This window comes from Labeo rohita, chromosome 22, assembly GCF_022985175.1.
Source record: "Labeo rohita strain BAU-BD-2019 chromosome 22, IGBB_LRoh.1.0, whole genome shotgun sequence".
NCBI classification, from domain to species: Eukaryota; Metazoa; Chordata; class Actinopteri; order Cypriniformes; family Cyprinidae; genus Labeo; species Labeo rohita.
The window spans coordinates 24137129-24161575 of NC_066890.1; the positions used below are offsets into that span (position 1 = coordinate 24137129).

The 24447-nt window shown below is 36.4% G+C and overlaps 1 protein-coding gene across 1 annotated transcript in view; it reads right to left on the minus strand.

Annotated features, from left to right (window-relative positions):
- adcy9 (adenylate cyclase 9) overlaps window positions 1-21795 on the minus strand; it is a 50657-nt gene extending 28862 nt beyond the window's left edge. Inside the window, exon 1 of the mRNA XM_051094518.1 lies at window positions 20040-21795. Coding sequence (XP_050950475.1) covers window positions 20040-21795 — 1756 coding nt within the window. The remainder of the gene's footprint in view (window positions 1-20039) is intronic.
- Window positions 21796-24447: the final 2652 nt, after the last annotated feature.

Here is a 24447-nt window from a genome sequence, read left to right on the forward strand (position 1 = left end):
GTCTGCAGGGCTGTAGGCTCTCTGGGACTGACGTTCACCACCTCTAACCTAGACAAAATGTCAAGAAGGAACAACAGGAGACTTGTGGGAATAAAAGTGAAGGCTACCAAGGGTTCATCATCACATATGTCAGAGCTAGAATAGGGCAACATGAGATACTAATCAGATTACACAACCCAAACCTGGTCAACTATCAGAGGCAAGGGGGTCAAGATCTGCTCCCGGAAGGTCACCTTGTTGCAGAGATTAGCTTGAACCTCAATTAAACTCACCTAAACCAAATGATCTTGAGGATTACAGGCAGGTGTTCAGGGCAAGGATAAACGAAAATCTGTAGGAATGTAAAACTCCAGAAGCAGGGTTCACCACAGGGATTACCAGCCATGCTCCTGGAGGGTTAAGCTACAACCCAAAGTAAACACACCTAAACTAGCTAATCAAGGTGTTCAGGGTTACTCAGCTGCACAGTTGGAACTTAAGTCTGCAGGATGGTAAATGCTCCAGGAGCAGGGCTCACCACAGGGGTCGCCAACCCTGCTCTTGGTGGGCTACCATCCTGCAGAGTTGAGCTTCAGCTTAAACCAAACACACCTGAACCAGCTGATCAAGGTATTCAGGATTACTCAGTGAGCAACGTTGGAACTGAAATCTGTAGGATGGTGACCTTCTAGAAGCAGGGTTCACCTCGGGGGTCGCTAACCCTGCTCCTAAAGGGTTAAGCTCCAACCTAAACCAAACACACCTGAACCAACTAATTAAGGTGCTCAGGATTACTCAGTAGCAGAGCTGAAACTGAAATCTGTAGGACAGGGACTCTCCAGGAGCAGGGCTCACCACAGGGGTCACCAACCCTGCTCCTGGAGGGCTACCATCCTGCAGAGTTGAGCTTCAACTTAAACCAAACACCCGAACTAGCTGAGCAAGGTATTCAGGATTACTCAGTAGCAAAGTTGGAACTAAAATCTGTAGGATGATGACCCTCCAGGAGCAGGGTTCACCACAGGGGTCACCAATCCTGCTCCTGAAAGGTTAAGCTCCAACTCTGCAGGATGGTAGTCCTCCAGAAGCAGGGTTGGTGACCCCTGTGGTGAACCCTGCTCCTGGAGGGCTACCATCCTGCAGAGTCAGGCTCCAACCTAAACCAATCTCACCTGAACCATAGTTAAGGTGTTCAGGATCACTCAGTACCACAGTTGGAACTAAAATGTGTAGGATGGTGACCCTCCAGATACAGGGTTCACCTCAGGGGTGGCCAACCCTGCTCCTGGAGGGCTACCATCCTGTCGAGTTAAACCTAAGCCTAAACCAAACACACCTAAAACAACTAAATAAGGTGTTCAGGATTACTCAGTAGCACAGTTGGAACTGAAGTCTGCAGGATGGTAGGACACCAGGAGCATGACTTGCCACTCTACTGCTTACCTCAGTGCCCCCCAACCTCTTTTTTCTGGAGACCTCCCAGCAGTACACATTTTTGATGTCTCCTTAATCCGATCAATCTTGGAACCTCTACTAATGAGCTGATGGTTTGAGTCAAATGTTTTTATTAGAGACATCCAAAAAGTTTACTGTTTCTGGGGCCCCACAGTACAGAGTTGCAAACCACTGACTTATCTAATGAGATTCCAAAAGGGTCAAAAAGTAGACGTGCAAATCTAAATGATGTTTACAGTGGAACAAATCCTGAGTTACAAACAATCTAAGAGAACTTCAAGTGTAGAATATAACACCATTTAACTCTGACAATTTTTTAATATACCAGTTTAATGTTTTACTCCAAGTGCACTTATCTCCCTTCCAAGCTGCTATCAATTACCGTTTCACTGTTTTTAGTGTGCTTTTCCACGGAAGACTAAAGATAAGCCACGTCTTGTCAGGGCAAGATGCCCACAGCAGGTCAGGTAAAAGAGATTGAGAGACTGCCTCTTCACATGGACTGACTGTGACATTCCTCATGAGCATCCAAAGTCTCCAAAGTCAATCGTTTCGTATTACTCCATTCATTGCAGAAGTGAAAAAAGGAAGAACAGGGACTCTCCAAAAAATGAGACTTACCAGGTCAAAGTTATATAAATAGTCCAGTCTCTGTGATATTTTGGTCCCTAGACATGGCCCAGGTTCTTCCATCTGTGCAAATCTACAGGATTTTCTGGAAAGTCCAAGTTTATTACTAAGCCTTAAACATGAGCAATAGTTTACCCTAGGAAGCACGCTCTGAAATCTAAAAGATTGTATGATTTTTCTGCAATACTTAAAAGCGTCTTAATAGTGAGGTCTGTACTGTTAACTGGCTGCAGCAGGCTTGCCCTGCATTCACTTCCTGTCACATGACCTTTGACCCAAACAACTGTGGACTTTGCCCTGCTGGGTCACGTGCCCTGCCTGAACTCCAGAAGAGACAACTTTACGCATTTAGAGCGCCTGGGTTTGTCCCATAACATATCTTTTGGCTGACGACAAGACCTAGTGGAAATTTAACAAGCTAATTAGTGCAATGCAAGGACGACCTGTCCCTTACTCTCAATGTGTCTCTTCCTCTGAAAGACGGTAGTAACTTACTCCCACTCTCTCTCTTCCTCTCCTGGCTAACCACAATGTTTCCACTCGTTCTGCCAACCTCCATAGTGCAGACAAAAACAGAGGGAAGGGGAGCTGAGAGGAACAAAAGATGCAAAGAGTTGATAAAATGATAAAATCGAATAGACTAGGTCAGTGTGTGAAGCATTAAATGACTTTCTGATGGTATTTTTTTAGGGTTTATCTCGTAAAACCTGACAACGTCACGTTCTGAGCTGAATGGAAAGATGCTCGTCGGCTCTAGGCCAAATGTTTTCATGCTGTTTCCTGTTTGCTCATCTTTGGTTTTCTCTTTATGAATGTGTCTCAGACTTTTCCACTCGTCCATTAGCCCCGTTCTTTCTTCTTTCTGACTTCCTGTCTCCAGCTCTCTTTCCGCATGTGTGTCTTCTGTGAACTGTGTCCTTGCTGTTCTGCTGATAATTCTGTTTCCATTTGTCTCGCTTTCTCAGAGATGGGCGGGGAATGAAGAGACGAGCAGAAGAGGATGGAGAGAAATAGAGAGAGTGTGTCCAGTGTGGTTTCTGATGACACCATATTAGGACACAGTGATGAGCCCAAGGATACTGCTCAAATCCCACCCTCCCCACTTTCTCACTCCCTTATTCTCTCTCTCTCTCTCTCTTGCTTAATTCAATTTAAAGCTTTATTGGAATGACAAATTTGTTTTGTATTGCCGATGCAATGACAGTGAAAAACAAGACAAGAGAAGCTATGAAATAACAAATGTGCTGTACAAATGAACAATTTACTAAATCTAGGACAGTCAATTTAATGTCTTGTGTGATCAATCACACATAAAATATGCTTATGAATTTCGTGATGAGGAAAATACAGAATTCCATTAAAAAGCCGGTGTTCTGACGTAGAACCCTGATGCCCTACACCTTGTTTTCTGCTTGCAAACAATGCACGTTGCACAGAAAACTTCATAAACATATCTGAAGATTCAGGCAGAGGATGACTTGCAATTTTTGCCCAGCCTTACTTGAACCAGAACATACAGATAATGAACTAAGACAGATGGACGTTTTACATCAGAATGCCGGCTCCTGTGTCGCATACATCATGGTACTCACGTGAAAACATCGAAGACGGAAATGAAAGAGAAGAAACTGTTGAAAAAAAATAGTTATTTTTGTTTTTCCTTGCAGACAATAAGTATTCTCGTAGCTTCATTACAGCTGAACCACTGATGTCACATGGACTATTTTATTGACGTCCTTACTACCTTTTTGGACCTTGAACGTGTCAGTTGCGTTGCTGTCCATGCAGGGTCAGAAAGCTCTCAGACTTCATCAAAAATATCTTAATTTGTGTTTCAAAGGTCGAATGAAGGTCTTACGGGTTTGGAACGACATGAGGGTGAGTAATTAATGATAGAGTTTTCACTTTTGGGTTAACTACATTGCCAAAGACATGATTTATTTTTGTTTATATTATAGAAGCTGTTGTGGTTGAATGTTTGCAGGTACCTCTTACTCTTTTCTCCCTCCGCTAAAACTCTGTTGTTTTGGTTACAACACTGAAATGAGGCCAGGGAGTGCAAAGGGGGTCCCTCTCTCTTTTCCATCTCGCTCAATCACGCTCTCTCGTTCTCTCTGGTGTCAAGCACACAGCATGACGCACAGGGTGAGCGAGCTGCGTCATACTGACACACACGGACCTACAGCAATGTCCCTCAGATGAACAGTGACCAAAATGAATGAGACACTTACTTTCTCTCCCTCGGACAAGCACACAAAGGCACATAACGGCACAATGCTTTGCTGAATCATTGATACATTAAACCGTATCCTGTCCTGAGAGCACATTATCATCCAATTATATGATTGGGCATTCTGCCTTACTGTCTCATTTCTCTCTTCCTCTCTCTCTCACACACACACACACACACACACACACACACACACACACACAAAGTACCTGATAAGCACCCCAAGAAGCCATTCTGAAAGCAAGAGCTGAAACTGCAGAAGTGCAACACCAAATTTACATTTCCATGTATGCATTTAGCAGATGCTTTTAGCCAAAGTGACTTATATTGCATTCAAATCTCAGTAATCTCAGCTGTTTAACACTTTTATTCCCAAAATTTGGACTGTGCAAAACAAACATTTCATTAAAATCACTGAATCAAACGAGGACTGTACACTTCTACTGTTTTTATATAAAGCTAAAACCCTATTATAAAATCAAATAAAAAATTATTTACATTTACAGACTACATATTTTATTATAAAAAGCTTACTAAAAGAGTAACAAACAAATAAGACCAAAAAAATTAAAAATAAATATGCCAGTAAATTCTAATTCAAACTAAAACTAAAACAAACTTAAAATCAAACTCTAACTTAAACTCAAACAACTCAAAATTCAAATTCCAACTTAAATTCAAACTTAAAACTCAAATTCTAATAACTCAAGCTCATACTCAAACTCAAGCTTAAGCTCAAATTCAAGCTCAAATAGATTCAAATAAAATGTAATAATAAATAGCTGATAAAACTCAAACCCAAAATCAAACTCAAATTCTAACTTAAACTCAAACAACTCAATTCAAATTCCAACTCAAATTTAAACTCAATTTCATTCAAACTCAGATTCAAATAACTCAAGTTCATACTCAAACTGACTCAAACTCAAGCTCCAACTCAAGCTAAATCTCAAGTTCAAACTCAAATAACTCAAGCTCATACTCAAACTCAAGCTCAATCACACTAAATCTTAAGCTCAAATTTAAACTCAAGCTCAAATTCAAATAACTCAAGTTCATACTCAAACCCAAGCTCAATTTCAAATTTAAACTCAAATTCAAACTTAAACTTAAACTCGTACTCAAACTCAACCTATAGCTAAAATTCAAACAAACTCAAACAGATACAAATAAAAGGTAATAAATAATAATTGATAAAACTCAAACTCAAAATAAAACTCAAATTCTAACTCATTCAAACTTAAACTCAACTCAAATTTTAATTTAAATTTAAAACTCAAACAGCTCAAAAATTAATTCCAACTCAAACTTAAACTTCAATTCAAATAAATTCAAACTCAAGCTCAAGCTCAAATTCAAACTTTAACTTACACAACTCAAATTTAAATAACTCAAACTCAAATTTAAACTTAAATTCAAACTTAAACTCAAGCTCAAATTCAAACTCAAGCTCAAGCTCAAATTCTAATTCAAACAAACTCAAATTCAATCTCAAACTCAACCTCAAATTCAACTTAAACAAATCTAAGCTCAAACTCAAATGTAAAATAGTTCAAGTTGCAGATTTCAACATCCAATTCTGCTCTCCAAGTTGCCTTACAAAACATCATCTGTGGGAAAGCAGTGCCACCTTCCCACAATGCACTGCAGTTAACCATCCCTATCCCATGTATGCATGCACATCTATGTGCGTGTGATCCCACGGCACTTGCTTTTGTCCTTGCTTTTAAAAACACGCTCACACACGGCTTTGTGTGTCATGGCTGGGAATCTGCCATACCAGATCTGATGCTACAGCCCTGCGTATGTGGGCAGGTGTGTTGACGTGCAAACGTGCAACGCATGTCATGCAACTCTCACTGAAGGTCACAATGTGTGTGTGTGGAGAGATTAGTGATCCTACAGTCTGAGTCAACGTCCTGTAGTAGCAAATGCGTAATGCATCCATTACGAAAATAAATACTGAGACAGCACACAGAGAGACATGATTAACTAGCCATCTATATGGGGATACACCACTGTTTTTATATGAAGCTAATTATAATTACTATGGACTAAGCAAAACCCTGCTCAAAATAAAAAATAAAACAAATGTATTACTTGTATTACACATCAATGAATTATAAAATGAAACATAATTCTAAAAGTTAAAAAAAAAAAAATTAAATGAATTACACAAAATATCATTGTAAAAATGTATAAGTAAAAGTAAAATTTAATAATAAAAATAAAATGTAATGAATTAAACGTTTAAGTACAATAAATAAAAATTAAATGAATTACACAAAATGTAATTTTGAAATGTTTACATAAATACATATACAAATAAAAAGTAAAATAAAATTAAATAAAAAAAACAAAAAAACAATGTTATTCCGAAAAGGTTTCGGTAAAATATATAGAAATAAAATAAAGCAAATAAATAAATACAAAAAAAGTACTTGTAAAAGTTTAAGTACAATTAAGTAAGCAAAATATATACAAATAAAATAAAATAAAATAAAATGTTATTCTAAAAGTTTAGGTAACATATATAAATGAAAAATAAATAAATAAATACACAAAATGTACTTGTAAAAGTTCAAGTACAATTAAATAGCTTAGTAAAATATATACAAATAAAATAAAATAAAAAATAAAATAAAATAAAATAAAATGTTATTCTAAAAGGGTTTAGGTAAAATATATACAAATAAAATTTAATAAACAAATAAATGACAAAATGTAATTCTAAAAGTTTAAAGTACAATTAAATAAAAGTAAACAAATTACACAAAATATAATTGTGGAAATGTTTAGGCAAAATGTATAAAAAATAAAATAAAAGAACATTACACGTAAAAAAAAAATATGAATGACAAAAATGCAAATCTATGTTTAAGTAAATTATATACAAATTAAAAAAATGCAAATTAGTAATAACTAAATGTAATTCTAAAAAGTTAAGTAAAATATACCATTTATAGTATACAATATACATTTATAAATATCTAAATCTAATAAAAATCTTAAAATTTCTACATGGAGCTGTGGTGTGACACCTTTCTTTTTTTATTGACTACAGCTATTTTTATCCAAGCCAGTGATGTTAAAGATATATTTTTTGTAATTATAATAAAATGCATATCTTTAACATAGACAAAAAAAAAAAAAAGAAATATACAAGTAAAATAAAACATAATAAATAATATAATAGGAAAAGATAAGAAAAAAACATTTATAGTAACATATGCAGATAGATGCATATTTAATATATACTTAATAATTATAATACATGACATGTCTTTAACATAAACATAAAAGTAAGTGTACAGCACTATGTACTGCAGCAGACCCCATTCTACCCTGAATTTATCCTTTATAGGATCATTTAGTACAGGACTCTCTCACAGCGCATGCTCCGTAACACACACTTTCACACGCACACACACAACATGACTCTGACCTCTGGCTACAGGAAGGTGTCTTATCAAAGTAATTCCCTGACCTGTTCGCAAGCATTGCAAGGCCAAAGCCTGGCAAACACACAAAACCAACCAGCTGTGTCAACACACACACAGAGTCACTCACAGTGCTGTGGTGAAGTAAAAGCTGAGTGTTAGAGAAACACAGAAAAAGAAAGGAAAAACGAAAAACGTCTGGGGCTCAAATATGCCATCGGTTTCAGAGCATGAGTTCGTAGACATGCCAGGGCATGATTCTCCAGAAAAAGAGGAAGATTTTTTAGATTAGTCAAGAACAGGTCATGACATCACCTGACAAGACTGTTACTCGAAACAGCAGTCGAGAGCTTTAGCTCAAGGCAGACGGGAATCTTAAAACATCAGGGGTGTGTTTGTGTATCTCTTCAAGTTTACCGGCTGACAGAAGTTGACACAGAAGTTTACAAAGCTGACTCTGAATTTACAGCAACAGTGAAACGTCTCCAAGCCGAGAGTTTGAAGAGCTTTCTACAGAAGACAGATGTAGGTGAAAATGTGAGATTTTGTGGGCAAAAAAGATCAATAGTCTATTCTCTGTAGAAGCAGCTTTGTGTTGGTCAAACCCGTTGTGAAATTTACGCTGAGAATTTTTTCACTCTCACATGAAAATCTAGACTGTGTGGATCCCCACTGAAATAACTGGATTTCAGCCACAAATATTCAACCACATATACATGATCACTTCAGCCTTAAAAGCACATTATAAAACCTAAAGGGCTTCAGTCATAAACCACAAGCACGATACGCCATTTCTGTAGTTCGTAAAACAATTTTTGCGTAAACCAATTTTTCTAAGAATGTTTTGAACAATTAAAAATCAAAGAATGAAAACCGTCAACGCTATTTCACGAACAATTTGTGCGTATTTTACGAGGTGGCTAATTCGTACGAATTCATAAAACCTTACGATTTTGTACTTTGTGTATTTTTAGGGACGGGGTTAGGGGCAGATCATTTGTACGAATTCATACGAGTTGGGGAACATGTGCGATTTAGCAAAAATCGTACAAATTTAGACGACCTCACCTTGTAAAATATGTACAAATTGCCATTAGATTGGGTTGGACCCGTTGAGGCTTCCTGCGATAATGTTTGGTTTGTAAACAAATTCTTTTTATGAACAGGTTCTTCGATGCTGATTGGTTGAACCGACTCTCAAAGCGTTTGCGCATCTCTTAACTGCGACAACTTTGTCACGTAAACGTAAAATTACGAGGTGGTTGTTACATTTGAATCATAAACGATGTAACCATTTTAAAAATCAAATGTGCAAGAATTCTGGTAACTGCTGAGTAAAGGTGCGACAGTAAATAGATTTGTGGATTGATTCTGCGATTTTTGCGAATGTGAAACATACTAAAAATGCTACAGGCTAAAAAAAAAAACAGTGCTAGTGTAGTTTTTATTGCAGCAAATCTGCTCATTTGGCACTTTGTTTTAACAAATCAATTTTAAAAAAAAAGTTACTCATAAGTTGGGGTGCGACAAAAAACGAGTTGTGGATCAATTCTGTGATTTTCGCAAATGCGAAACATACTACAAATGCTACGTACTAAAAAAAGTGTTAGTGAAGTTTGTTTTATTTTAGCAAATCTGTTCATTTGGCACTCTGTTTCAACAAATCAATAAAAAATAAAAGTCACTCATAAGTAGGGGTGCGACGGATCAATTTGTGGATTGATTCTGCAATTTTTACAAATGCAAAACAAAAATACTACATGCTAAAAAAATGTTAGTGTAGTTTTTTAATGCAACAAATCTGTTAATTTGGCACTTTGTTTCAACAAATCAATAAAAAAAAAGTTACTCATAAGTAGAGGTGCGACGATAAATTGATTTGTGGATTGATTCTGTGATTTTTTTGTGAATGCGAAACATACTAAAAATACTACATGCTAAAAAAGTTATTGCAAGAAATCTGTTCATTTGGCACTTGGTTTTAACAAATCAAATTTAAAAAGTCATTTCTAAGTAATGGTGCGAAAAAAAAACAGGATTTGTGGATCAATTCTGTGATTTTCGCAAATGTGAAACATACTAAAAATGCTAAATACTTTATGCTAATGCTACATACTACATAGATGAACAGTTTTTTTTTATTATTTATTGTAGCGAATCAGTTCATTTGGCACTTTGCTTTAACAAATGGAAAAAAAAAAAAAAAAAAAAACCCAAACTTTTTGAACATCTTTAATAAATCCTGGCAGTAGCTTTTTCAGCGCCAAAAGACAGTTTGCTCTGGCGCAAGCTGTTAGTAAATCTGGCCTATAACTATTAAATATTGTTTTCATTAACTGAAAAATCTGAAATAAAATATGTAAATATTAAATGAAATTTAGAAATGTAACTTTGGAAACTAACCGAAATAAAATAAGTTTAAGTGGAAATACGAAAAGAGTAAATACTAAGTAGAAATAGAAATGGTAAGTCTTACAATTAGTAAAACTTAAACTAAAATTAAAATAGAAAATAAAATATATAAACGTCAATTTAAAATAATTATAAATACAACAGTACATAACACAAAAATAACGCTGATGCTAAGATATTACTTGGCTGGTTTTGAACAAAATTTGAATTGTAATCTAATTTTGTGCTTCGCTTTACATCACATTTATGCTTTTATCTAAAGCGACTTACATTGCAATCAAGGTACATATTTTTTATCAGTTCTTGCTTTCACCAGAAATCGAACCTATGACCGTGGTGTTGCTTGCATCTTGCTCTATAGCTTGAGCAACAAAAAAGCCTGAACTTGCAAAGATCACATTGGAATCCCACTCACTACAATATAATAAGGTCACGTAGTCAAAAAAAAAGAAGAAAAGTGCAATTTTAGGCCCAGCTCTACATCTTGTCCCGGTCCATTTGCCTTCTCTCCTCTCTCATGGTTTTGTCTGCCCTCCTACTTTCCTCTCTAAATAAAGGCGAAAAAGCCTAAAAATATATTTAAAAAAACAGCTGGCAGTATACAGCAAGCTAGTTTTCCATTCCAAATGACTTCTATACATAGAACAAACTCTTTTTGGCAAAGACAAACCAGTGGTGTTTACTTGTGCGCCTCTTTAGCGATTTCAAATTCACGTCAAAAATGTCTTTCACGCCTCGTAAATCACAACCAAGACATAATGGATGTTGAAAGACAGAAGTCTAAAGCCTCACGGCTGTGTGTATCTGCACCCGCATACATGTGTTTTGTGGCTGAAGTTTCTCGACCGACTGGACAAACCCGTCCATCTCAAGCAGACTCATGACCTCAGAGTTAAAGTGCGGCGTGAGAAAGAGAGGAATGAGGACAGACGACATAGACTCTCCAGGACATTAGCGCTCAACGCACTCCAGCTTAAACTCTGTGCCCTCAGTGTATATATACTGAGAAAATATGTACATGACACAAAAACTATGCACTGTGACTATGACTGTTTACACATGTCTACACGACTAAATGGAGGAAGGGAATTTCTTTCCCAAATAAAGAGCTCGTCTATATCTTCTGGCACGAGTGTGTCCATGTGTGTGAGCAGGGTTGGGCTTCTTATCTGCAAGAACACACTCCCATCTGCTTTACCAACACAACTCGCATTGGGAGTATACTGCTGGCTCATATAGCTTTAAAAAATACATACGTTGCAATATTGGCCATTTAAGATAACTGATATATATTATACATTTAAATCTTTTTTTAAATCAGAGGAACAATGATTTTGATCAAACAGTTAAGTAGAAAACTGTAAATACTCTGGTCACACTAAACATAACATAAACTAACAAAATAAACTAAATTTAGTCATAAAATTAGTCCTAAGTTGCATGGGCATATTTGTACCAATAGCCAAAAATACACTGTATGGTTCAAAATGATCAATTTTTCTTATATGCCAAAAATCATTAGGATATTAAGTGCATGTTACATCAAGATATTTTGTAAATTTCCTACTGCAAATATATCAAAACTTAATTTTCGATTGGTAATATGCATTGCCAAGAACTTCATTTGACAACTTTAAAGGTGATTTTCTCAATATTCTGATTTTTTTGCACCCTCAGATTCCAGATTTTCAAACAAATCATACATCAATGGAAAGCTTATTTATTCTGATTTTCAAAAAATGTACCCTTATGACTTGTTTTGTGGTCCAGGGTCTCTCACACACACACCTATACATGGGAGATGTCCCATTTTGGTGTCAAACTAAATTTACGAAAGCGATTTTATTATACATAGAAAACATTAAATTTATGTTAAATCTACTTCAATGTTTCAAATAATGTTTGCATGGGTGAAAATATGGGTGAAATAATGTTTCACTGTCATTCAGTGTAACACATATTTAGGCAAAAATTACACAAAATAATTATTCTGACATGTGCTTGTTAAAACATATAAAATAATAAGTGATCATACAAAATTTTCAATTAGTAAATTTTCAAAAACTACTAAAATCTTGTTAAAACTTACTGACAAATGTGACCCTAGACCAAAAAAACAGTCATAATCATCATTTTTTGGAAATTGAGATTTATATATCATCACCTGAAATCTGTATAAATAAGCTTTCCATTAATGTGTGGTTTGTTAGGATAGGACAATATTTGGTTGAGATACAACTATTTGAAAATCTGGAATCTGAGGGAGCAAAAAAAAAAAAAAAATCTAAATATTGAGAAAAATTGCCTTAAAGTTGTCCAAATAATATTCTTAGCAATGCATATTACTAATCAAAAATTAAGTTTTGATATATTTACAGTAGGAAAATTACAAAATATCTTCATGGAACATGATCTTTACTTAATATCCTAATGATTTTTGGCATAAAAGAAAAATCAATCATTTTGACCCATACAATGTATTGTTGGCTATTGCTACAAATATACCCGTGCTACTTATGACAGGTAAGACTTGGTTTTGTGGTCCAGGGTCACAAATTGGTAAAAACTGGGTTTAAAGAATTGAGGCAAGAAATTGTATAGTATGAAATGTAAAAAATATGAAGATAAATAATAACTAATACTTGTTATTAAGTATATTGTTTAATTTTTGCATAAATATATATATGTATTTTTAAACATTTAAATATTGACATGTGCTTATTAAAATATATAAAAGAATACTAGAATTACTAAGTTTTATATAATTAATAATATAATTATATAATTAATAATTAATAATTAATATATAATAGTTAAATATATTTGTCAGCAAATTTTAGCAAGATTTTAGTAGTTTTGGATACAAAAACTACTAAAAGAATTCTAGTATTCTTTTATATATTTTAATAAGCATGTGTCAGAAAAAGAATATTGTTTAATTTTTGCACAAATATATCTATTGCACTAAGATATATTTGTGCGAAACTTAAACAATATTCTTATTCTGACAAGTCCTTATTAAAATGTATAAAAGAATAAGTGATCTAACATTTTCAATCACTAAATTTTCAAAAACTACTAAAATCTTGCTGACAAATGGGTAAAAAAATGAGTTTAAAGAATAGAGGCAAGGATTGGCAGTGTTAGAAATTAGAAATTAAAATATATAATTAATTAGTATTTGGGGGGCTAATTCACCCAAAAATTAAAAAACGGTTGACGGTAGCCATTGACTTCCACAGTATGTTTTAAGTCAATGGCTACCGCCAACTGTCTGGTTAACATTCTTCTTTTGTTTTCAACAGAAGAAAGAAACTCATACAGGTCTGGAACAACTTGAGGGTGAGTAAATGATTTTTGGGGTGAACTATACCTTTAACTGAGTCTTTTAAAGAGACAGTTCACCCAAAAATGAAAATTCTGTCATTAAATACTCACCCTCATGTCAAAACCGTAAGACCGTCGTTCATTTTCAGAACACAAATTAAGATATTTCTGATGAAATCCAAGAGCTTTCTAAACCTGCATAGACAGCAAAGCAACTGACACATTCAAGACCCAGAAAGGTGGTAAAGACATTGTTAAAATTTTCCATGTGACAGTGATTCAACCGTAATTTTATAAAACTGATCTTTGAATAGCAGAGCCTTTGAACTGATTCACAGAAAATATTCAATATTCAAGTGTAATTTCTTAACCCTATAAAGCTTACTGTATCATATTTGATATGCTTTCCAAGGCCTCTAAATTATCAACATAATCAAAACTTTGCCGAAAAACCTGTTGTCCACCATCTACGACATGCCTTCTGTCATCTGATTGATAAGTTATACTTTTTTTAGCACGTGCCAGACTGTACAGGGTAAAAACTAACATTTTTATATGTGTCCTAATGCTTTCATACTTGCAAGACAACAAAGAGTAGTAAATGTTTAAGATTTGTAGTCCTTAACTTAACGGCCAAATAAAAAGCACAATAAAATCACCGAAAATTAAACATGAAAAATAACAGTGGCTGTGCATTTCTTGATCGATTTCAAACCCGGCTCTGTCAACACCCTTAAAATACATCTTAGTCATTCTTACTACACTATTAAAAATAAAGGTTCTTTACTGGCATCAGTAGTTCTGAGAAGAACCTTGAACATCCACAGAACCTTTCAAATGCAGAAAAGGTTCTTTAGATTTTTAAAAATGTTCAAAATGGTTCTTTTAAGAAGTGTTCACTGAAAGGTTCTTTGGGGAACCAAAAATGGCTCTTCTATGGCATCACTGTAAAAACACTCTTTTGGAACCTTTACTTTTAAGAGTGCACTGTTGTATTTTCCCACAAAGCCCCTGGGAACACATTTTGGAGCCTCCTCAGCCATCTCCACCACTAACAGAAGGAGATTTGGTAGACCAACTTTAGACAACTAGGGCTGGGTGCTACTGTCGACTGCAGGATCCTCGTATAAAGTGAAATAGGCGGGAGGAAATAAACACCAATATAATTAGTTTGTAATTAAACTCAATGTTCCGCAGTGATAATTTACCAGCTCTGTTTGTTTCACAGTGTGGCAACGCAGCGGTCAAAAACAGATTTTAGCTGAATTACGCACATCATGCAAATATTAAAGCGCACCTGCACACAAATGCAAAGCAAAGCATACGCTACAATTCAAAAGCTTGGGGTCTGTAATTTTGAAGAAATTAATACTTTTGTTCAGTAAGGATGCATTAAATTGAAGAAAAGTGAGAAAAAGTGATTTCTATTTTAAATAAATTGTTTATATATTATATATATATAAAAAGAAAAAAATCCTACCAAAGAAAAATTACACAGCACAACTGTTCTCAACATTGATAATTAATAATAAATCTTTATTTAAACAGCAAATCAGCATATTAGAATGATTTCTGAATGACCATGTGACACTAAAGACTGGAGTAATGATGAAAATTCAGCTTTGTCGTTACAGGACTTACATTTTACAATATATACACTACCAGTCAAAAGTTTTTGAACAGTAAGGTTTTTAATGGTTTTTAAAGAAGTCTCTTCTACTAACGAAGCCTGCATTTATTTGATCCAAAATACAGCAAAAACTGTATTTTCACTTTTTAAAATAACTGTTTTCTATTTAAATATATATTATACAAAGAAATTTATTTCTGTGATCAAAGCTAAATTTTCAGCATCATTTCTCCAGCGTTCAGTGTCACACGATCCTTCAGAAATCATTCTAATATGCTGATCTGATGTTTAAAAAACATTTCATCATTATTATCAATATTTAAAACAGTCAAGTACATTTTCTATCAGGATTCTGTCAGGATAGAAACATCCAAAGATCTGAAATAAAAAGCTGTTGTAACATTATACACTATACCAGAGTTTATTTATTTATTTTATTTATTAATTATAGAAATAATACTTTTATTTAGCAAGGCTTTAAATTGATCAGAAGTGACAGGCATTTCAAATGTTACAAACTATTTCTATTTCAGATAAATGCTGTTTTTCTGAATTTTCTATTCAAAGAAACATGAAAAAAAATCTACTCAGCTGTTTTCAACATAATAATAATAATAATAATAATAATAATAATAATAATTTTTTGAGCAATAAATCAGAACATTAGTATGATTTCTGAAGGATCATGTGACTGGAGTGACGATGCTAAAAATTCAACTTTGAAATCACTGGAATAAATTAAATTTTAAAATATATTCATATATATTCAAAATATATATACACACACACACACACATATATATATATATATATATATATATATATACGTATATATATACACACACACACACATATACATATTTATTATATTATATTATATTATATTATATTATATATTCAAATAGTAAACATTTAAAAAATACATTACAGTTTCTGCTATACTTTGGATCAAATAAATACAGCCTTGGTGAGCAGAAGTACTTCTTTAAAAAAAAAAAAAAAAAATTAAAAAAAAAAAATTAAAAATGTAAAAACTTTTGACTGGTAGTGTATTTAAAGAAAAGTTGTTTTAAATTATAATAATTATCATAATATTACTTTTTTACTGCATTTTTTCACATAAATGCAGCTTTGTTAAACATAAACTCTAAAATTTATTTAAAATAATTGTACCAACCCCAAACTTTTACGCTGCTGTTCATTTTAATAATATGCGACATCAAATACATACATAATGCTCTCAACGTCTTGGATGTTATTAAATTTGGGTCAGAGTCACACAGACATCGATTCTCAGTAACAAAATGGCTGGAAGTTATTCATTCTCTATGACAGTTGGCAATTTGACAAGCCTGAGTGATTGTGAAAAAAATAAAAAGGCAACAACTACAGCAATAATATTAACATTAATAATAATTACTATTATTATTATTATATATAAAATATATAATAATAATAATAATAATAATAATAATAATAATAATAATTATATATAAAATGTATATAATTATATATACACATTTTTTCTAGGGTTCTAACCCTAGCACATACAAAAAGTTACTTTTATAGCTTGTGTCTAGTCTAAAAACCGAACACACACTAAGGGTGTACAGCAGGGTCAGACCACAGCCAGGTACCGACCAGGGAAAACGCTCGAAATAGAAACGCTCGCGGTGAGACAGACAGTGACGCATCTCTCACACATCTGGGCTACTAGCGTGTGCCATTGTTCGCACCCATCCACCCACCGGAGTCAGACGGTCACTCAGGGTGACAAGACTGCCACCAGGGCAAAGGGCCATTTGCGAGACTGTCCGGTTCACCACTCGGATCGTCAGCTTTACTTCATTACAACTTTACGGACTACTAGGAGCCTGAACTGGAATGGGCTTCAACAAATTTGAATAATTCTCCACCGACTCTTAACCAAACAAAATCTAAACATGCTGTAACAAATACAAGACCGGTTTTGTACACCATAAAGGTTTACAAACACCGTCATGATTCACCGCCGCAAGTCTAATTGCTATAGCCGCCACCTATCTCTGACTGACAAGAGGACGCCTGAAGTAATATAGCCGATAAAGAGAGAGGAGATCCCGAGAGGTTCAGTTCGGGAACAAAATCAGGGTTCAGATTAAGGACACGGGCAGGACAGAGGCTTAAGGATGAGGAGAAAGGAAAAAAACAGAGACCTCTGCTTGTGTCTGTCACTACAACTTTAAATCAACAGCTCTGTTGGATGCGGCTGTTCATATATAAGCACTGATGCTATTGAGAAAGCAGAAGCGTGAATGTGTGGCGACTGTGTCAAAGGGAGGCCACAATAAAAGAGCTACAACAGCAATACAATAGAGCTACAGATGAACAACAACAACGAGCCTTCAAATGACACAGCGAGTCTACGGTTGAGATACAAACGAGATTATACGAGGGAGCAGTAAGCGTGAAAAAGATCTGAAGGCAGGGTCAAAAAATTGATGGGGTATTTATTACAAACTCTAATTTATGTTCATGTTTGTTCTTACAATTTCAGGTAATTGCACTGCAGTTCCCTAATAAAACCAAACTGGATTTAATTATGCAACAAAGCTCCTTTTTTTTTTTAGCATTTGGCACTTGGCGGGTGTTAATTTTGGACTGTGGTTAAAGCTCTTTATACAGGGTCCTGCAAGGACATGGATTTAGACTGCAGAAAATGTTAAAAACAAACAGCATTTTTCAGTTTTTCAATAGTTACACTACCAGTCAAAAGTCTTTGAACAGTCAGATTTTTAGTGGGGGTTTTTTCCAAAATACAGCAAAAGCAGTAATATTGTGAAATATTTTTACTATTTAAAATAGCTACTCTTTATTTGAATATATATTAAAATGTCATTTATTCCTGTGATCAAAACTACATTTTCAGCATCATTACTCCAGTCTTCGATCTCACATGATTTTTCAAAAATCATCATAATATGCTGATTTGCTGTTCATTTTATCAATATTTAAAACAGTTTAGTACATTTTTTCAGGATTCTTTGATGAAGAGAAAGATTCAAAGATCAGCATTTATCTGAAATAAAAAGCTTTTGTAACATTTTACACTATACCATTAAAAAAAACCTTGAAGTCAGTATATATTTTTATTTATTTTTTTTAGCAAGGATACCTTAAATTGACTAAAAGTGATGAAAAGTAATTAAGTAAATGCTGTTTTTCTGAGCAGCAAATCGTGATATTAGAATGTTTTCTAAAGGATCATGTGACTGGAGTAATGATGCTAAAAATTCAGTTTTGAAATCACAGGAATAAATTACATTTTAAAATATATTCAAATAGAAAGCAGTTATTTTAAATAGTAAAAATATTTCACAATTTTACTGTCTATGCTGTACTTTGCATTAAATAACAGCACATTAAAAGTCTTACTGTTCAAAAGCTTTTGACTGGTAGTTTAAATTACTAACGATATTATATGAGAGTGCAATAAAAGCATAGAAGAGTTGCAGCCCTTTGTACAGTGTCCTGAAAGGACATGACTATAGGGTGCACAATAAAACACTATCATCTTTCTGCATCTTGACCATCATCACTTCAAAGCTTGCTAACAGTAGTCAGTAAAAGGTCAGAAACACCACAAATGCACATGGCTACATGCCATATCGGTGTAAGCTTAAGTACATAACTGACATATAGTGGAGTCCAAAAGTTTGACACTGAAAAAAAAAAAAAAAAAAAAAAAAATCAAGGAAATTTAAGCCTGAAAGACAAACAGCTTTAAGATTAAAAAAATGCAAAGGAAGTGTAAACAAAAATTTGGGATATTTAAGCAAATTTGTGACCTCATGTCACATGCTTTTGCTTTCATTGAAGCACAAGATGGGTCTTTGGATCAATTTTGAAATCACACTGGACAACATGATTATCATGTTTTGTAGAGCTCATGTACAGTTGAGATCAAAAGTTTACAAACACCTTGCAGAATCTGCAACATGTTAATTATTTGAGCAAAATAAGAGGGATCATAAAAAAAATGTTAGCATGTTATTTTTTTTTTTTTTTTATTCAGGACTGACCTGAATAAGATATTTCACGTTGAAGATGTTTACATATAGTCCACAGGAAAAAAAATAATAACCCTGTGTAAGTGTTTACATGCGCTTGATTCTTAATATTGTCTTGTTACCTGAATGACCCACACCTGAAAGTCGTTAATGAGTCCCCTAGTTGTCCTTCTAAACAGTTAAACTGCCTGCTGTTCTTCAGACAAATCCTTCAGGTCCCACAACTTCTTTGCTGTTTCAGTATTTTTATGTATTTGAACCCTTTCCAACAATGACTGTATGATTTTGAGATCCATCTTTTCACACTGAGAACAACTGAGGGACTCATTTGCCACTATTACAAAAGGTTAAAATGCTCACTGATGCTTCAGAAGGAAATTAAGAGCTGGGGGGTGAAAACTTTTTGAAGATCAGGGTAAATTTCACTTATTTTGTCTTCTAGGAAACATGCAAGTATTACCTGTGGCTCATATGGCTCAAAATGCATCATTGTTCCCTCTAAAGCATCAGTGAGCATTTGAATCTTCTGTAATAGTTGCATATGAGTGCCTTAGTTGTCCTCAGTGTGAAAGGATGGATCTCAAAATCATACAGTCATTGCTGGAAAGGGTTCAAATACACAAAAATACTGGAAAACCAAAGAATTTGTGGGACCTGAAGGATTTTTCTCAAGAACAGCAGGCACATTAACTGTTCAGGACAAACAAGGAACTCATGAACAACTATCACCAACCAAAAAAAACAGCTGTGGATCAACACAGTATTAAGAATCAAGGGTATGTAAAACTGTTATTTTCTCTTGTGTACTATATGTAAACCTCTTTCATGTGAAATATCTTATTAAGGTCAGTACTAAATTAATAAAAGATATTATTCTTGTGTCTTACCTTTCAGCTGATCAATAACACTGTGCCCGACACGTTCCATCACTCGTCCATCCTCCCTCTCGTAACGGTCATCCAGAAAACTTGCTGTGACTTCCGACAAGTGCACCTTTCCCGCCACACCGAGTTGTTCCATGAGATTAGCCAAATTGACATCATTGGACCAAACGTCAAACTTGAAGCGCTTCATTCCCAGAATGCCGCAGAGCACGGTGCCGGTGTGCACGCCGACACGCATGTCCACGGTCTCCAACGTCTCCTGGCAGAACTGCTCGATGGCCTGGATCATCCCGAGCCCCATTTCCACACAGCAGTACGCGTGATCGGCACGCGGCTCAGGGCAGCCCGCCACACAATAATAGCAATCTCCTAGAGTGCTGATCTTCTCGCAGCGGGTCAACTCACAAAGACGGTCGAAGCGACCGAAGAGGTCGTTTAGCAGTCCTACCAGTGCAGGGGCGGACTTATTGGCACTCATTTTGGTGAATCCCACGATGTCAGCGAAGAGGATGCTCACCCGCTCCATGCGCTTCATGTTGAAGGGCCTGAAGATGATTTGTCCGCGAGGGATAGAGTTTTTCTTACGTTTGTTGCTTTTGGGGCTGGACGAGGTCGCGGCAGATGTGGTGCCGACGGAGCAGGTACCTGCGCTGTATCGCTTCCCAGAGCTCTCGCTTTCCTCGTCTCCTTGCTTCATGAGCTCGTCCGCCACCAGCCGCGGCATCACGGAGTGGATCATCCGCTCCTTCAGCGCCTTCTCGACCTCTAGATCCTTCCCGTGCATGATCGCCTGACCTACCTTGAGAAAGGTACTCCGAGAGCGCACTTCGGACATGATGAATATTTGGATGCCGATGATATGCGCGCACAGGTGCAGCAGGACTTTACCGGGGCCGAGCCAGCTCAAGTCCGACCTTTCTGACTCTATGTAGCTATCGACCATTTGGGCAAGGTGCAGCCAGCCTAAAGCCTCATAGAGGACAGAATACAGCAGGCCGAGAAGCACCGACATGTACAGGGGCAAATGCAACACACTGTACAACAAAAGCAGCACCTCCATACAGAGGGAGAATGTCCCAACGGGTGATATGCATGGAGCATTTTGAGACATAGGTAGTAGTGACTGATTGCCTGGTTTTTGGACATCAAAATGGGCAAAGTGAGCAGTTTGGGTTTGAGGCGCCAAGGTGATCCCAAACATGATCACTGTAAGTAGAAAAGACGTGTGGTTGTAGAAACGCGAATATGGCCTTGAAAACGTAAACCAGAGGAGGAGTAGGCACAGTACAAGAAATCCCGCTGTGGGGACCAGGAAGTTTGTAGGGTCACACCTGGTGCTATTGATCCCGAAGTATATCCCCCACAGAAGCGCAGCGGTGGCCAGGTAAAACAGGATGTAGCGGAATCTTCTCTGCATCTGTGGGAAGCAACGCTCCCTGCACGCCTCCTCCAAGATGGAAGAGTCAAACTTGGGGTCCCAGCACTGCGCAGCAGACCTCTCGAACAGCGGCGGCACTCTCCTCGGACTGCTCAGATGAGTCATCACAGCCCTGGGAACACCCAACTCCCCTGAGCTGCAGCTTGACGAGATACTGTATTTGCAAGGCTTGGAGGAGCCCATGTCGACCGGGTCACGCTCTTTATCTGGACCCACCTGTTGATTACGGCTGTCGGTTATCCTCACCGTAACAGCTCCACCTTCGCTATCGCACCTCACCTCCGTCTTGTGCAGTGGCTGGTGCCGCTCTGGCAATGCCATGGCGATGAGACAACAATTGACTTTTAATTATCACATATCACCTACCGCTGACAGTACAGAGGAAGTGGCACTTGATTCGAATGAGTACAAAAAGCACAGTTTCTATTTGAAAAAGAGTCCAGCGAGAAGTAAATTCCAAGTGCATTCACTTATGAAGATGGACCGTCTTGGACTCTTGAGCAGTTCCTTATCCGTGCTGGGATTACGTCAGCACTCGGATTCCATTATATTCTATGGCTCAGTGGCGCGTGAGCGCGCATGTGTGTACTTTTGCTCCGTACGCGCGGCCGAGACTGACGCACTGTCATCCGCTCGATCCTGATTTTTAGAGCACATCGTTTTAAATATGAATTCAACACCACAGGAGCAAGTACGTATCGTTAAAACAGGTTGGTTAATTTAGGCAGGGTGTTCTGAAACGCTATCAAATGAGTTTTTTAATCCAGTCAACACTGTCCCTCAAACACCCTCTCCAATGCTCGACAATGTTTGAATTTTCTTTCCTTTTCCAAATGACATGCAAAGGTAATGCGAGTTTATATTTCATATTTCCAAATGCCAGATTTTACACATTTCTTGTATTCGGTTTCGGTCTAAAATGTCAGTTTAAAGTCAGCAAACACCAACCGTAACGGTTGCTGTTTAAAAGTATTAGCTGTTAAAAAAAGGCGCCAGTTTCTGAGAGAAAACTTTTGAAATGCGCCACTTCTCCCTTTAAACGGTCAAAAAACTCAGAGAACTGATTCAAAAACATCTAACGATGTATTCCCTTAGGTTCTGGCATTAGGAAGAGGCAAGAATCGTCCTTGTATTGCGCAAACTGAGGAAAAATAAACGCCTGACGGTAAGACATAAAAGCTGCCAGTGTTTTTTCGGTCAAAACTCAAGGCAGATCCCGTTACTGCCCCACTTCTGCCCCGTCGAGGGTCAGAAGACGGCCTATTCCCATGGAGGAGCCCCGTCCTTTCCTGAACACCCACTCCGGATGTCAACCGTGAATATTCCAGCTTTCAAAGCGCATTAAAGCACTTCCAAGCTCAAGTTGACGTCGTGACAACTTCAGATGACATCAGCCGTTCGCGGGAGGGTGCAACGCGGCTGTGCATATCTGCCAACTCCAGAAGACGAATAATACTTGTGATTCAACTTCCAAGAAGAAGAAAATACTGATGACATCGAGGCACTCTGACAAGTCGAAGTGTGCTGAGGGAAAAGTGTGTCCCTGTTTGTGTGTAATCCCTTTTAGCCAGTTGCTTGGAGGTAATCTCAGATCATTTCAATGCAAAGTGTTCAGAACGAAGACGAAAGTTTTTCCTCTCCCCCAGGCCTCAAGTCGTTTGATCGGGCTGCCAGTTCAACACTCGTGGAGTTCAGAGAAAGAATGAGCGCTCACACTCCATTGCTTGAAATCCCACGCCAACGCTCCAGCGTTATCCGCCTCTTTAATCCCCACTTTGTCCGTTTAGCATTCCTCCAAAACTCCGTTCAAGTCCGCTTTTTTTCACGGGCAAGCTCATGCCAGGCGAAGGCACCGCAGCTGTGTCGCGTTGCGTCCTCTTCCGTTCGCTCTCGGTTCTCCTCCCCGTCTGCACGAGCCTGTTGAAGGGAACGGCGGTGTCGTGAGAGCCGGACGGCTTCAGGTTGGAGTTAAACACCGATGCTTGGCGCTTAGCCGGGCGCTGCGTTCTCCAGCACCACCACCATGTTCTGAACACACTCGGAAAAGATGGTTGTGGGCGTGCGGTGGGGTGGACAACTTGACTACAATGTTGAAATACAGGGGAGGGGGCAAGTCGCTGGGGAGCGCGCACGCTGGGCTCTTTAGCGGCGGCGCGCACGCATGAGAACGGCTTCACACACTCAAGTTTGACGGATGTTGTCTTGGCGTGCAGTCCATGTGATGTCATCAAAAGAACAGGTACGTTTAGTATAATTATGCCACTATTTATTCTCTGAGTAATTCAGAAGTGTTATATAACTTAGCATATAATTAGAAAGTGAAGAAACAGGATATATATATATATATATATACATATATATACATACATATATATATATATATATATATATATATATATATATATATATATATATATATATATATATATATATTGTGATTTACAGGCCTGGAAACATCACATAAAATAAAATCTTTAAAAAATAATGGAGTTGCAGTTTTTTTTTTACTTTTTTCAGAATATATATATATATATATATATATATAATAAAAAATTACATTTTGTGATACCTGGAAATAAAAAAATTCTGGAAATTCTCATTGTAAATATAAACTGTTTTTAATATTTAATATTTTAAAACCCCTTTTTATTTTATTCAAAAGTAATCTATGTTTGTAAGTGGAAATCCTGTTAAATATATTTACAAAATGATTTGAAAATTCATCTGAGGAAAAAAATAGCAGGAACACAATCTTTCAAAAAAAGCAATGCTTATTTCCTTAAAGCTTATTCATAGTCTGTAGTGTTTATCATTCACTTAATTTAAAAACAGTCTAAGTGTGAACGGTTGAATGGTATGCTCCCATTTAGATAAACATAGTGTGTATGTGTTCCTTCATTTAAGAACATACTTGAGATTCTGGGTGCGTCTTGACCTTTGATCTATCAGATAAGTCACACAAGTGATAATCAC